At 35.5% G+C, this 17424-nt stretch overlaps 1 protein-coding gene across 3 annotated transcripts in view; it reads right to left on the reverse strand.

Annotated features, from left to right (window-relative positions):
- LOC109096391 (receptor tyrosine-protein kinase erbB-4-like) overlaps window positions 1-17424 on the reverse strand; it is a 293046-nt gene that overhangs the window by 3861 nt on the left and 271761 nt on the right. For all 3 annotated transcript variants that reach the window (XM_042731733.1, XM_042731732.1, XM_042731734.1), the window contains 6 exons: window positions 8616-8771; window positions 5932-6007; window positions 5606-5752; window positions 4298-4395; window positions 3966-4136; window positions 24-357 (listed from right to left, as the gene is read on the reverse strand). In XM_042731733.1, coding sequence (XP_042587667.1) covers window positions 24-357; window positions 3966-4136; window positions 4298-4395; window positions 5606-5752; window positions 5932-6007; window positions 8616-8771 — 982 coding nt within the window. The remainder of the gene's footprint in view (window positions 1-23; window positions 358-3965; window positions 4137-4297; window positions 4396-5605; window positions 5753-5931; window positions 6008-8615; window positions 8772-17424) is intronic.

The raw sequence follows: 17424 nt of genomic DNA on the forward strand, positions 1-17424 counted from the left end.
GCTCCAGTTTATCCTTCCAGTACCTGAGGGCTTTTTGTCCTGCATGGCGCTCATGTATCCATCCTGGTCAGTCTCAGCTCTTGCTCCGCGCTCACACAGCATCACAGTTGGATCTGCGCTGTAGCGCTGGCCACTGCTGTCCTCCCCAGTGCTTGCCCTGGGTGAAACCTTCTTCCTGAGAGTGCCATTACAGCGGCTGTCTTCAAATGCCTCAGAGGATCCCGAGGCCCCCTGTTGGGTCAAAGATTGCTTCTGAGCAGAACAGCCTGGGCTGACCGCGGACACAGCCACAACGCGCGGGATAGTGGCCATCATCTCCTCCATGCCGAAGCTGCCGTCCTGGTACGCAAACTGGTTCTGCAGAATCACAAATGAGCCTTTTAGTATCTTCGGCATGATCTATTTCTGTTTGCTTTACAATTAAACACTTCAAGAGAGGCAAATATTTTATGCTAGCGAGGCTCCAAATATTAATACAGTTTATGAGATTTAATGAAAACTTGGCAACAATGAATGAACAGATGAGTGTGTAGGAACACAGCTCTCCTGATGCAATTAGAAATCTCATCACAATTAAACTATTTGTTTTTTCTTATTCCTAATCCTCAGACTCTCTCCATCTGCCTGTCTTTGTTTCTAGCTCTTGTTGTGAACTTGATTTTCATTAAGTGCTGTGGCGGCAAGACTGTAGCAAAAAGGCCAAGTACATTTTTAAGGTATGACATGGTAAAACCATGTTACTATAGTACAGTACCATGGTACTAAATGATCACCATATTTCTTCATTATGGTATTTTAAATAGTTCTTCAAAGCACTTTAGAGAAAACATGGTATGACCAAATCAGAATTCAGTCACGATCCATTAATGTACTGTTTTGATTCTTTTGTTTTAACTCAAGTGTTGCATAAATTTAAGCGTGCAGATTCATTAACTATGAACAATCTTCTTGTTTGGTTTGTTCATCAAAATCTAAATAAAAGCATTTAATTCACTGGATTATTAAAAAATAGATATCAGAAGATGGTTATCTGACTATTTTTAATCGAATTTGAAACTATAGTGTGATACTCACATGGTAATACCTAGTACCATAGTACTTTTCTACTGACGCTGTGATCTCTCTGCAGTAAGTTTGCAGGTGTTCTGTCTGCTCAGAGAAACACTGGCTATGTCATGAATTCAGTGTCTGTTTCCTGATTTTCCCTTACCACTGACATTTTCTCTGCTTCTCCACTAACCACAAAACACCCATCTCATCCCTCTTTCTCTTTCTCCATCCTGTCTTCTCCAGCACTCATCCATGATGCTGCATTGCTGAGAATGAAGAGTGCTGCTGAACAGACCATTACTCTAAACAAGAGGAGCTAAGAGTTGAGACTGTCACAACTAATGCAATCCACTTGTGTAAGGAGTGGGAAGTATCATTAAATGCCATACCACGAAATGAGTAATTTTATATCTTTACATATCATAGTAGTTATTGTCTTATAGAAAGTAACTGAGTGTATATAAATAAACATGGTAGTGCCCAAATTGGATAATCTTGTGAATAAAAGCCTTCAGAAATTTCATTTGAGTATTCAATAAATCAGATGTAGAGTTTACAAGGAATAACAATTATTTTAAAAGTATAAAATAATTTATACTAAGTAAACATTAAAATATAAAGTTTAATAAAGTATTTAATGTTTATGCCAAACCAAAAGTGAAGTAAAAGTGACATACAGCCAAGTATGGTGACCCATACCCGGAATTTGTGCTCTGCTTTTAACCCATCCAAAGTGCACACACACAGCAGTGAACACACACCCGGAGCAGTGGGCAGCTATTTATGCTGCGGCGCCCGGAGAGCAGTTGGGGGTTCGGTGCCTTGCTCAAGGGCACCTCAGTCATGGTATTGAAGGTGGAGAGAGCACTGTACATTCACTCCCCCCACCTACAATTCCTGTCGGCCCCTTGGATTGCAAGTCCAACACTATAACTGTTAGGCCACGACTTCCCCACAATAAAAAATTAGCATTTATCCCAGTATCCCATTAAACAGTTACAACCCACTGACCAAGGATGAGCTGAAACACATGCACAAAAATGTGCTTTTTCCATTATGCTCAAACTTCAAAACATTGTTAATATTGCAGTCCGCTATTTGGGTTATTTGGCAGAGTTTTGTTTTCCCAAAGCTCAGTTTATATGGCAAACTGCAGGCGAAAGATTTCTGTAATGTTCCAAAGAGGCTCTGAAGGATTGATGTCCCTCATTGATATTCATACTGCTCACTCTCTTTTCTCTCCCAGTTAGACGAAAACAAAACACAAGTTAGAATGCAAAATGGCACACATGGTTTGCGAACACGGTCCAGGCAAAAAGAGGAAGCATTTCATCACACCCACCCCTCCCACACACTCTCACACCCTCGCTAAATCCGTTCTAAGTCCCTGGCAAAGACTGATTGAACCTTGAGATTTTGTCTTGCTAAGTTACAGTTAAGAGCTGTTTGAGACGCATCCCAATCGGTTGTCCTTTCCCATTGCCGCCGCGCACACCAACAGTTAATAACGTGCTCCTGGCTGACTAACACAGAGCAAATACCCACTCTGGACTTCCTGTCAATGGGCAAATATCATCTTCACTTTAGTGAGGACCCAGTTATTTACACTGGTATGCCTCTGTAATGAAAGCCCAGGCATGGAGCCCATTATAGGCACACGTATTGAGGGCAACTTTTTTTTTTCTTCCTCCGCTCCACAGGAAAACCTTAATGCATGTCACAAAAAGCACTACTGCTTTTGAAAATGCTAAGACAAATTAGCACCTGTAAATAAAAAAGACCTTGTGAATTTCAGCATTTCAGTCCCTTTTATCAATGGGGGGCATTACTGGATTGCGAGACTTCCTTTTCTCTTCTCATTGCATTCGTAATTTCATATTTCAATGGCAGACAGGTTCATTCTGGGAGAGCATAGCATCTGTCAGTGCAGGAATGGTGGGCGGAACTTAATTGGCCAGGGGAGCATCCATCCACTCCAAGGTCAACGTCAGTTAGATGATGGACTCATCTGAAAACTCAATTCAGCCTCAGACAAGCAATAAATAAAGTTTCATGGAGTGAGAACTAAAAGTGCATTAAAATGTAAAAGGTATCCTAAAATATGTAAATATGTGCAAAATACCCAAATGTAGATGCATGATGTATGTTCAGTGCGTCAACGACCTCTATCCTGAAGAGTGCTACTTAAGTGAATTGCTTCTCTTCAAACTTTTTACCAAAAGAGAAATCTAGAGCTTATGTTGATTTCAAGTATTCAGATGAAGTGATAGGAACATTAAAGAGATGCAAAAATGACAATCCAATGATTTGAAAGACTTTACACAATTGCATGGACAAAGTACAGTCCGATTCAGCCACTAAACACTGACTGATTCCAAAGTCCCTTACGATACATTCAAATTAGGTACTATTGTTCAAAGGTTTGGGGTCAGTACGATTTTTTTTAATTCTCTTTAATTTTTTAAAAATATATAATTTAGTTATGTGATGGCAAAGTTAGCAAAAAGCATTTAATCTTATCATCATGTTGAAACCATGATACATTTTATTTTTCAAGATATTTGATGAATAGGGGAAAAAAAAACCTTGATCACTCCAAAGTTTTGAACGGTAGTATATATAAACACTAATTTTTTTTTTTTTTTTACATTTAGTGTATTTCAGGTTAGGTCTAGCCAATTCACATTTTGTGACATCAGTCAAAAAGCAAGAACTGTTGTGAAGACCAAGCGATGACTTTGCAAACTGGGTCTTTTATGAGGAATATGTGCCTTCCTTTTCTAGAGCTTCCAAATTGGGCATTTCAGTTTACCCCATTTGTTTTAATACAAGTGGCCCGTCTCTGCTATACTGTCTGACAGAGCGTGGTTTATTAAATTACTCTGCGTGAGTGTGTGATCGGGTAGTACACTCACTCTGTTGGGGTCCATGCGTGATCTGGTTGTGTATGCCAGTGGAGGAATACTGAAGGCTTGTGGCACCAAATACTCCTCAGCATCCATCAGATCCTCCAGTTCCTCCTCATCTAGCAGACTCTGGAAGAACTTACTGTCATTGGGGCTGGGCAGCTTCATGCGGTCATCCCCCTGACACAGAAAGCATCGGGCTTGAGATATCAAGTATTACGCAGAAAAACAAGACTTTATGACGCAAATGTTTTATTTATCATTTGTTCTTTTATTTTGTTATTTATTTTATTATTGTACAGCACATCATGGCCATTTGAGCCCAGCAGTGAGGCTCTTACCTGGATGACTAGGTAACGTTGTGGATCTCTTGCCATTCGGCTGAACTCTGCTGCAAGCTCCTTAAATCTGGGTCTGCTGTCTGCATCAATCATCCAGCCTGGAGGGACACGCATAGCACAACTTCAGTCAGCAGAGTAGAACACAACGGATAATCAATGCTGTGAGCTTTCTGTACATTTGAAAGAAGGTTCTGGCTTCAGCATCTGCGAAATGCTGACAAATACCAAATAAATAGTTTCCCCTCTATTTTTAAAACAATAGAAAATGTGTTTACAATAATGCACATAACAACATGCTGATAAGTTGATAAGTTGATCCGCCTACAACAGTAGAGCGCATTAAAAACTCAAATAACATATTTTATACAGAGCAATTAAAATAAGTGATTTAACAAAACTGCAAGCTTCATATTTCTGCAGTTAAATTCCCTGGAATTAACTTACTTTAATGGTAAGTTCTGTAAACATATTTCTGTCCCAATATTGTTACCGGGTCAAAGCCTCTACTCTGTTTCAAGTAAGAACACATCACAATAGCTGTTTAGTTCATGGCTCATAATGTCCCAGATATTAATTATTCAGAAAAGATGAATCACTGTCTGGCCAATAAAGATTTAGGTCTTGCAACAAAGCAGACTAACAACGTCTTTTTTTTTTTTTGTACTACAGCACTGTTTGTTGTTTGCTTTTCATTTATTTTAGTACAATTTATAAACTATTTTAGAAAATAAATATTTTGAATTAGCTTTTTTATTTTCGGTTTCTTTTTAGTTTGAGTATTTTTGTTATTTTTATATTTATTTTTATTTATTTTTCACTTTTTAATTTTTACTTAAAATTTTATTTTAGCATATCAATTTTTTTTTTCGTCTGATATTTATATTTTATTTTATTTCAGTTTTTTTTTTTCAATTAACAATTCGAATGGTTTTAGTTTTAGTTAACAATAGCAACACTGTCATTTAGGATCTGAAGGAACATTTGTAAACACATGACGTCAGACTTAAACTGATCAACAGGTTGAGAGAAAAACAGCTGTACTGAACAACCATGTCACAATAAAAACATTAAATCATGTTGATGCATTATAAATGTCTTAATTAATAATCTATAATTTTATTATTGATAATTATACAGCAGTTTACTTATACACAACAGGATTCAAAAGTCACTGACCTACAGTATAAACTCATAAGGTTTATAGCTGACCTGCTTGAACACTAAATAAAAACTTCTACTATGATGTGTCATGGGTGTGAAAAAATAAAATAAAAATCTGGGATGAAAATTTGTGCCAAGCTCCCTTACATTTGACCATGACCATGTAGACGTCAATAGTGCAGATGGGAGGTTGAGGAAGCCTCTCTCCTTTCTCCAGCAGGTCAGGAATCTCTCGGGTTGGGATTCCATCGTATGGCTTTCCTCCGAATGTCATCAGCTCCCAGATAGTCACTCCTGGAAGAAAATCCAATAAACATCAATTTAAAAGCTTGTAGGCATGTGTTGAGACTGTCGGGTTGGTGTTTGTCTGATTCATACAGAGTCTTTCTGCATGAAAACACTCGAAATTAGACTTTAAATAAGATAAGTTACATTTTACTGAGGCAATTAACTGCAATTAAGGCTCATCTCACCGTAACTCCATACGTCACTCTGATGGGTGAATTTCCTATAGTGGATGCACTCCAAAGCCATCCACTTTATAGGCATCTGACAAAACAAGAGGGAAAAGTGGATCATATTCAATAAAAAAAAACACACACAATGATACAGTACATGAAAATGTAACAAAGTATATATATATATAAAAAAAAACATCAAGTGAGCACAAGTACTGCTTTATTGTTTATTTATGCAACTTGACAAAGTTTCTTCAAAGCTTACATTGCTAAAACCAAACCTTATCACAGAATCATGCATTATATATTAAGTCTGGAAAATTTATATTTTTTTTTAGAGTGGAATAATCAGTGATGTCTGATTCTTTTCATCTTTTGCTATTGGAAGAAACAGGTTGGGTTAAATGTGTGTGCAGTGCTGCTCAGCATCAAACTATGCTAAAGCTTTAGAGTTTTTCCTATGTGGGAGAACAAACATGGTTGATTTAAAAAAGTAGATGGTTGGAGCTGAACAGAACAGAGTCCCAGGGTGCTCTATTCTGGTACAGCACCAAGAGGGAGATTCAGATGGATAAGATGGAATGTGTACATGAAGTAAAGTGCAGGAAAAGGACACAGCTGCAGGTGGGTGGAAGTTTGTTTGAAATGAAAAGGTGCAGAGAGGATGGAAGAGTGACTATCTGCCACAATGTTAGGGTAGGTTGGTTACCAGGGTGTTGCTATGCTTTTACAAGTTTTTTTTTTTTTGTGCGTTGCTATTGGGTTACTTGGGCTTACTTGTTCTGGGTGGTTCCTTACTGATGAAAGATAAATGTCAAATGATATTTCTTATTTAGAATATGGCTTTAGTGGCAATAAATAAAAAAATAAAATAAAATAAAAAAATAATATATATCCTTGTTAATTGGTTTACCGTAAGTTTTACAGTGAAAAACTGTAAATGGTTTAACATTACATGTAGTTTCACTATAACATACTGTCAGATGTATGTTTTTGCAAGTAAAAACTACGTAATACCATATACAGTGCCTTGCAAAAGTATATATATATTTTTTTCACATTTTATGTTCCTGCCTTATGTTAAACTGCTTTAAATTTGATTTTCAATCTACACTCCATACACCACAATGGTAAAGCAAAAAACATCTTTAACATCTTTGCAAATTTATTCAAACTAAAAAACTTAAATGATTCCATTGCATAAGTATTCATACCCTTATATGGGACAGTTGAAATGTAGCTTCAGGAGCATTCATATTGCTTATAGATGTTACTACACTTCGAGTGAAGTTAACCTGTGGCAAATTCAATTGAATGGGTATGATTTGGAAAGGCCAACACGTCTTAATAAAAGGTCTAAGAGCTGGTAATGCATATCACAGCAAAAACCAAGCCCTGGGGTCAAAATAACTGCCTGTAGAGGTCAGACACACATCTGGGGAAGAGTTCAGGAGAAAATTCTGCTTCACTGAAGGGTCACAGAAGCATGTAGTCTCTGTTACCCTTAATGGAAGAAGTTTGAAACAACCAGGACTCACCAAAATATTGAGATAGCCTTCATGAAAACCCAGTCCAGTGCATTCAGAACCTCAGACTGGGCAGATGACCCTATGCACACAGCAAGAGTAGCTTATAGACAACTCTGTGAATGTCCTTGAGTGGCCCAGCCAGAGCCTGAGCTTAAACCCAATGAAATATTTCTGGAGAAACCTGAAAATGTGCATCTGCCCCCATCCAACCTGACAGAGCCTGAGAGGTGAAGAAGGGCAGATATTTGCCAAATTCTGATGAGCAAAGCTTGTCGCATCAAACAAAAAAAACCTTGAGAGTGTAAAGGTGCTTCAGCAAAATATTTAGTTAAGGGTATGAATACTTATGCAATGCACTCATTTCAGTTTTATATGAAATAAATTTACGAAATTGTTGTTACAGTTCTGTTTTTGCTTTGTGAATATGGTGTATGGAGTGTAGATTGATGTGGAAAAAAGTAATTTAAATCAGTTTAACATAAGGCAGCATCATAACAAAATGTGAAAAAAGAAGAAGGGGTATGAATACTTTCGCAAGGCACTGTATGTATTGTAAACGGTAAAAGGACATTCCCAGTATATTTTAAACAAATAGTTTTGTTTCTTCTCATTTTTGTAACAACTAATTTACATTAGGGTGTTTTGTTAAACATTTTATGTTATTTAGTTTATTGCATTATTTTACAATGACAGTGTTTTGTCGTTTTGTGTTTGAGTCTGTGCATTGTCTATATGAGTACTGGCCAAGTTGTTGAATTTTACCTTCAATGAAAAGCAGAAATCCTTTGCCCATTTCATCATGAGGCAAAAACTGTAAATCTGATTACTCAGAAAAATAAAAGCACATATTTCACACTGTCTGACTAGTCTGCGTTTACTCTGGTTAGTCGTGTAAAGTGTGCACCAACATGACCCTTAAGAACCTGTGAGTTTTTGATTGTGTGCAGAGTGAAACCTTCTGTTTTGTAGTGTACATTTGGCCTTAGCACACATTGTTAATTAGCCTGTCATTAGAGGCTGTGTTCTAAAACCCAGGGACAATGTTAAGTGCAGCACACTTCTTGATTACTCAAAGCATTGTTGCTCCAACACAAAGAGCACATATACACTGATGTTATGCAGACAAGTCAGTGCGTGCCCTTTGTCTTGTTGGGGTCATGTGATACTGACCTTGCCCCCATCTGCGTTGTATTCCTTCTCATCTGCATCCAGAAGGCGAGCCAGACCGAAGTCAGTGATCTTTATATGGTTGGGTGACTTCACTAGGACGTTCCGAGCAGCCAGATCCCTGTGCACAAGTCTCCTGTCCTCCAAGTACATCATACCCTGCATCAACACACACACACACACACACACACACACACACACACACACACACACACACAAACACACACACACACACACACACACACACACACACACACACACACACACACACACACACACACACTTTTTAAAATCATCATCAATTACAGTAACAGTAATTTAACTGTTTAATTGTGTGACAATCAAAATCATCATCAACGCTAATAATAAGCGTGATGGTACCATCTCACAAGCTAATCAAATTCATTAAAAACAAAAATCATTTGAATAATACTGGTTACATCTACAGTACTTCATTTTACAGATTACTGGTTAAGAAAATGTATATTACATATAATGTAAATTCAGTCTGGAATTATACTGCCCCACAATACTGCCCAATTATATGACAAGTAACCAGCTGCATCTTGAGTGTATACACCAAAACTAATTGGTGCTATTTTAGTATTAGTTATATACTATTATAGTATTTTTGATATTTTGAATGGGCTTTTATTTTTATATTTTCAGTTTTCTTTTTTCTTTTTTTATTTATTTACTTATTTTTTATTTAAGTTCTAGTAATTTTGTTATGTGCTCACAGTATATTTTATTTTGTCTTTATTTTAATTACCATTATTTCAGTCATTTTTCTTTTCCAACAAAAAAGAGGACAATATTTCAGTTGAACAAACTAATTTTGATACTCGCTTTATCTTACTGACAGTATTATTTACTTAATGTGTTTAAATAAGGTCTACTGGAAAACTACAAGATATTACTGCAAAATACGCATTTAAATTCATATGATACCATCACTATCTCTCATAAACTAATTCTTCATGTATTCCTGCATGTTTTGGCATGATTAAATGAAGACTCATTATAAGGAAGAGTTTGTAGCCTTACAATGAAATGGTGAGGAAGAAGGCATTAGCAGTAAAATCAAAGATTGTTTGTTTTTCCATCACTTTCAAAGACACTTTGTGGAGGGATTACAGTGGAAAAAAGTCACAGTATTATTAATGGAGATTGTTCACATTGATAAGCGATGAGTCTCTTCTCAGGCGTGGCCGTGTATCGCAAAACAATGAAGACTCCAGACATCAATTTTCTGGAGGAGCGAACAATGCATGTAATCGATTTAAGTCCAGCCCACAGCATGGAGGCCTTTCGCAGGGCCGCGATCCATTCGCAAGAAAACAGCCTCTCTTCTTTTCCTTCAACAGGGCTTTCAAGTGCCCTTGAGCCGGTGGCTGGATGAAATTTAAATCTTAATGTGATTGGTAGAGAGGTAAGGACAGCTTGTGGCAAAATGGTTTTACTAAGAAAGCGAGATAGTGAGAGCAAGCTTGTAAAAGTGGGGAAATACAATTTGAGAGGTCCAGTGTAGCACATCACAGGTGCTCTCTGAGATGAGAAGACTCCGTCTGTCATCACAGAAAGAGTCTGGTTACAAGTGCGTTTAATATCAAATAACTGTGAGAATTTATTCATAGGAGGAAAATGTATTACATCACCATGTTGCTGTTGCTATAGACACAGTCGGCAATGCATCATATACTGGGGGAATTCCCTGTGGTGCATTCATTTTATAGGGAACTAAAGAGAAATATCAACAGATTTGTCTATTTCTGGAAGTAAAATAAAATCCAATTTTTTTTGGTCCTTTGCATAAACAAAAAACCCTGAACATTTTTTGCAAGATGGTTGAATTTTTTTTTATTTTTATGTATTCACGTGCAGTTTTTTATTTTGCAGATTACTGGTTGAGTACATTTGTATAATATTTCATAACACAAAATGAATCAGTTATTTTATTATTTTATGAATAAATAAAAATAATTATTGGTAATTGAAATAAAACCAGAATAAAATATAAATACTGAATGGAAAAACATGTATAAGGAATTATTATTATTATTATTTATTTCATTTACAATAATTTTAATTAGTTCTGAGGTTAGTTAACAAAAACAACACTGAACCTAATTGATGGTTATATCAGAATATGAACAATTGTGCTGTTAATATAAAACAAGAAGTTACAGAGTTCTTCTGTATTTCAACTAAAACTAATTTTATGATGTCTTTGTTATCTTACTATTTACTTATTAATATGGTAAATAGGTTTAGCATCAGACTACAAATTATGCAAAACACTTATTTAGATTTGTGATTCCACAGGCGTTTGTAGTCTTCAATGAATTTTTTAAATTCAAATGACTGGATATAAAAATGAGATTTTCTTCTTTTATTTGAAGTGCAAAACAACACATAAAATGAGTCCTTTCCTTTATAAAAATAGCCAAATCTGTTGGATATTCTTCTCATTTTCCATTGTATCTATGCTAATGAAATGGGTATGTGTCAAACCTGAGTGAGAGCTCAATTCTAATTTGGAACAAACCAGTGACACATAAAACGTACAATGAATGAGTAAAGTGACTTGCTTTGCAGCATGTCAACAGTCCAGACTCATGACTTGCAGCACAGTCAGATCTGAGAGCGTGTTTCCCACTGTACTTATTAATATGATGGCAGCCGCAGCTCTGAAAGAGAAATCCTCCAATTTAAAATGAGCCTATAATATGAGTGAACCGGCTGGAAATGAAGAAAGGGTTTTATTTTAACTGCATTCAAATGGGTTTGGGTTAAGCTGGGAAACAGGATGATGCTTTTCTAACAAGAGTAAAAAAAGACTAATAGGTTGCTCAGATAATTCTTATGTTATGAAACAAGTATTCTTTACCAAAACCAACTAAGATGCCTATAGAGGCAGATTTCAAAGGCATCGTTTTCTTGGCATCTTAATTATGCTTCCCCCTAAGATTCCTCATTATGGCCTTTGTAGCAAAGGGACTCCCAGAATGCACTGTGATTAAAACAGTAGGAAACAAATCCAGTATGGCATTATATTATCATATTATATCCATTATAAATATACATAATTCACTTAATACTGAAAGAAAAATATGGACAGTCTTTGCATTCAAATCGTCATCCAACACAAGCCAACCTGATGTGCCTCCCACAGTAAAAAGTGACTGTGGTTCTAGTTAGATAAGTAAGACCACATGAGGGTAGTGTGAATGAGATTTGTAAAAGATAATAAATTAAACAATAAGCCCTTAATGTCCCTCAGGGGTCGGTAACCAGTCCAATGGTGCTACTAAAGGGTTGAACAAGAAATGCTAATCTGCTTGCTTTGAAATACACAAATATCTGCAGAACTGTCAAGAAGGAGGGAACAAATCTCTTTATGCCATGCGTTTGCAATCTTTTCCCAGCAAGCAAGTGTAATCCGAGGTAATGGTGTGGGGATTACACCCTTTGTGCCTGCTGAAGAAAAAAATAAAAATAAAAATCACTTCCTCCTCTCCATGCACACCCATAACCACATTTCACAGGACTGTATCACATCTAGACATACACTACTGTTCCAAAGTTTGGGGGCTGTAAGATAAAAATATTTTTATTAAAAAAAGAATAAGCATAAAATAATTATATATATATATATATATATATATATATATATATATATATATATATATATATATATATATATATATATATATATATATATATATATATGAATCTTACACACCCCAAACTTTTGTGTAAGTGGTCTTAAAAACATTTTTTATTTAAACATATATTTTTTTATTTGAAAACACATGTATGGACCGTTTCCAGTCTGTTCACTGTTTCTTTGATGTACTGTATAAAATGACAAGACTTACTTAAAGAAACATACTTATGCACATACAAAAATCAGACGCATTGACAAAATAACAGGCCTCTGAAGCAAACATGAGCAAACACAAAGGAAGTGACAATCAAGAACAAATGTCCATGACTGGCAACCATTCTGTTGCCTTCCTCGTTCTGCATGCATGCACTGCAGTACGTCTCACCAAAGACATGGTCTTAAGAGCTTTTTAAAGATTAATGAGCCTACATTAACATTAATCGTCTATCAAAATGCAATTATCTTTGCGTTTGCAGAGCTGAGGTAGAGAGGAGGGAAATGTACATTTCAGGATAAATAATCTTGACTTGTGCTCAGCTGTACCTGCAGACGGAGAAAGTGCTTGCTTGTAACACAAAAAAAGTGATTATATCATACTGGCATAGACTCTTTTCAAGAGTCTTATTTGTACATAAAGCATATCTGATCATCTTTAAAATTTCAAATCACTTAGGCAATAAAAGTTATGATTATAATGTTAGCAGAGGAAGATAACTTAAAGCATCACATACTTTAGATGTGCCTCTATCAAAGGCTTTCCTTCTCTTTAGCTATTTTTATTTCTGCACTGAGTAAGGAAGGTTAAGAGGCATGAAAAAGGGAAGCATTTTTTGTCTTTTAGGCCATGGACAGACAGAAAGCAGTGAGCAGTGAGGCTTCTCAAAAACATGGAGACAGATAGAGCTGAAGTGCTCTCAAGAGCCATACATTACAGTCTGGGGAAGAAAAGCACTGCCTACTCAGAAAATATGAACGTGCACATGGACCCCAGAATTTCTTATTTATGTTCATATCAGAGCCACACAAACAAAGGTCCTATAGAATCCTATAGAATGCATTCTATAAAAAACACCAGTTTTGGTGGATATTATAATTGTTCCATTGACATTGATTCCAGGATGTGAGTGAGCCCTGAAATATATTGGGTGTTGGGTTTGAGGAGGGTTATAGCCCCCAAAGTAGCGCAATGACCATATCCCAAATGTCAAAACTCAAAATATGTCATACATATTTTACAGTCACTGTTATGCAGACTGATCAAAAACACAGCAAAAAGACTTCCTACCAGTGGTCATCCTCCACACAAATTAACATCTACCACAGCTTTATCATAGGTAGAATGCAAAATGTTTCAATACAAGCAAAAAATGAGGATTTGCCAACTTTGCATCCAACATGAGCTGCATCCAATGTGATTTAAATACTTTGCATATTGATAGCGGCACCCTGATGTGCGAAAATTATATGCAATATTTGAATGTTTGTATGAGTATATATATATATATATATATACATACCCCCCCCACACACTATACTGTATGTATTGAGAATTTTCTTCACACAAAATATTGGGTATAGCAACTCATATTTATTTAGACTAATTAAATATGGTCTACTATATCAATATTTTTATGTAATTTCATGCTTGGAGAAACAAAATGTTAGTTTAGCAACATGCTGACACCAAACTCCGTTAAAGTAAATTCTTAATCTATGTAAAGCATTCCAAATAATCACTAATGAGGTTCTATTTCATGCTGCTTATGTAGGTTTTCAAACCGAGCCGAATGCTCTCACACAAAATCCTCATAAGATAAATATCATATCCTCATGTATTTAAAAACACAAGCTGCAATGTGTTTCCCTGTATAGCTCAGTGTGAGTAAGCATTGCACTGCGGTTTCTTCAGTTGTTTCACATCTCTCGCAGGACTAAATCCAAACCCATTCCACAGTCAGTGCACAGGCCGTTTTGGCCCATTCACTCCAGTCCCAGTGTATTTAAAACAGATTACTTCTGCAGCCTGGACAGCCAATCAATACTCGCTCTGATTACAATAAGCCACAAGATGGCCACGCCACACAATATTTATCCCCAGAGTGGACTTTAGTGTAATTAGAAATCAATGGCTCACACAGTCCATTAATGCAGCGGACGTGCTGATAGAGCAACAGAGATTTTCGCATGCGTGTGAAGAGCCCTGAAGAGAGAACCCCATTTTAAATATAATGTTCAGTTTGGGAATTCTACATCTTAATTTGTTTAGCAGAGTTTTTCAAAGAGACACAGAGTTCACAAAGTGTTCAATATCTGTTCAAAATGGGTGACCATGATTTATCTTAAGCTGGTAGAAGTACCAGTATAGAGCAGTTGTCTTCAACCCTTTTGTTTGTATAAATGTATTGTTGGCCTATAATATAATTAATCAAAAACTAATGTACTACAACATAAATATAGTGCCATAATAATGCATTTAATGTTCAAAATATGTCATAATTTAAGTATTTTAAGTTTGCAGTGCTAGATAAAAAGGGACTATTGCGAAATATTGCGAATCTTTCATTTTAGTAGTCCTTGTGGACTATTCACAGTTCTTTTAGTGCATAACAGTGAACTAGTAAAGTCTGACGACTGCTAATGAATCATTCAAAAAGATTCATGAACTCAGGAGTTCTACTTTGAATAAGTCTGACTGAATTGTTCACTGAATCAACTCAAAGAAAAACAACCTTGTGTAAGAGCCGTCAATATCAAGTGATCATTTCTTCAAGTGATGGGATATACTAAAGTCTATTTAAACAGTATCACATGAGCAAGACTGTTGTTTCAAATATTGGTGGAATATGGCAATGTTGCTTTAAAAAAAAAGTTTAATAAATAAGAAGTTAATACCGAGCAACTTACATTTTGTACACAATATTTCCATGTGTCTAGTTTTGGTCTACCACCAACAAAGCCACAGCAGAAACCAGTTTACATTTTCAAGAAACACACTGCACTGGTGTATCATTCATGAATGAATCAGTGTATTTAAATTAATTTAAACATTTGAGTGAATTAGTTAACAGTTCACTTAAGAAAGTCACTTGTTTTGTTCCTGGATGATTCAATGTTTTTAACAAGTCGGTTGAATGAATGATTCTATGAAAACAGCAGTCTTTTGTTGCTGCCTACTGGTGTGATGAAGCAACCTGCAGAAGACTGCTCTAAGACTGACTTACCTCTAAAATAGCAAACGAACTGCATAGGTTTGGGCCTGCTGTTAATATATATATATATATATATATATATATATATATATATATATATATATATATATATATATATATATATATACACACACACACACACACACACACACACACACACACACACACCACACACACACACACATATATATATATATATATATATATATATATATATATATATATATATATATATATATATATATATATATATATATATATATATATATATATATATATATATATATATATATATATATATATATATATATATATATATATATATATATATATATATTTTTTTTTTTTTTAGGATTTTTAAACACACTCTTATCTATTGTAATAAATTATAAAAGGAGTTCCCAATATAATTTGCAGCAATAACTAATACTTTCTTTCATATAATATGCAAAACTGGCATCAAAAATTAACATTGAATTGGGAAATATGTATTGATATCCAGTCCTTCTTATATATTACATTTTAATTTTACTTAATACATTTTAATGACGGGAGGGACACTGAAAATTAATACTTAGTTTAAGTTTAGTTCTACTTTAGCTTCAGTTGAACTTAATATTTTAAATGTGTAATATATATTTTCATCTTCTCCCCAAAAATTGATGTTAAGATCAAACAGATGAACGGTTCCCCTGCAGTGCCATAACAGACCCCCCAATGGGCCCATACTGAAGACCCTCAAAATGGGAAGATCATTCCCGCACTCACCCAAGGAATCTCAGAAAAGATTTGTCTCCATGTTTAGTAATCATGTTTCAAAACGAAAGCTTTAAAGGAATGAAAATCCTCCCATTTCATCATTATTGGATTACTATATCTACGCCCATACTGCTTCCCCCATAAACTGCTGTGATTACATTAACTTCCTTCCCAACTCGCATTTGACCTTTTGAATGATGTCCTCCATTCCCTAAGAGACGGATTTAAATTGTGTTTGTCACTTATTAAGTGTTTGTCATTTTGCTGTGATGTGAACTTCTCTGAATTTGAAACCCAAAGCCGTCTGTGCATTTCCTGTCTCTGTGGAGGATGTGTGCTCGTGAATAATCTCTGAGTAAAGAGTGAGGAAGGTGACCTGTGAAGATCCACTGCAGTGAAAGTGATTCAGTCCTCCTGTCTCTTCACCCTCATGCACACTCTTTATCCTCTCTTATACCTGTAACCACATCTGACTGGGATTAGACTCAGCCATCTCTTCCTAATCCAAGCCAAAAAATCTGTCCCTGCTATTTCAGTAGCGCAGTGCGTGGAGAAATGTGATAGGCTTAGTCTTTCTGGTGTCATCATCAGTATTCTAAATGCCCTTTCTGAACAGTTTTACCACCACAAAACCATTCCATTAATTCCAGACCTGTCAGCAGAACACAGTCACTTGAAAAAATTATGACAATCAACAAAATTGGAGGGGAGATCTGTCTATAGATTATTACTTCAAACTAGTGACTTTAAATTACCAGCTGTTTTTTTAGGAAGAAATTGGGGATTTGACCTTGCAGATAAAGTTTCAGGCAATTCAAATCCTTGTCTAAAAATGCAGTCGTGTCAGAAAAGACTGTACTGACCATCTTGACCATCTAAAACTCAAAATTCCAAATGCATCAGATTTAAAGGGATAGTTCAGCCAAAAATGAAAGTTCTGTGATGATTTACTCACACACATGTTGTTCAAAAACCGTTTGAAAAAAATCTCAGTGTTCTCCATAAGTCTTGTTTTGGACCCCATTGACTTTTATTGTATGTGCAAAAGCAGTTAAAACCTTTAGTTTTAAAACTTCAGAACTTATTATTATTATTATTATTATTATTATTATTATTATTATTATTTAAAGTTATCTTTTATGCTCACCAATGCTGGATTTATTTCAACAAAATT

Source organism: Cyprinus carpio, chromosome B9, assembly GCF_018340385.1.
Source record: "Cyprinus carpio isolate SPL01 chromosome B9, ASM1834038v1, whole genome shotgun sequence".
Classification (NCBI taxonomy): domain Eukaryota; kingdom Metazoa; phylum Chordata; class Actinopteri; order Cypriniformes; family Cyprinidae; genus Cyprinus; species Cyprinus carpio.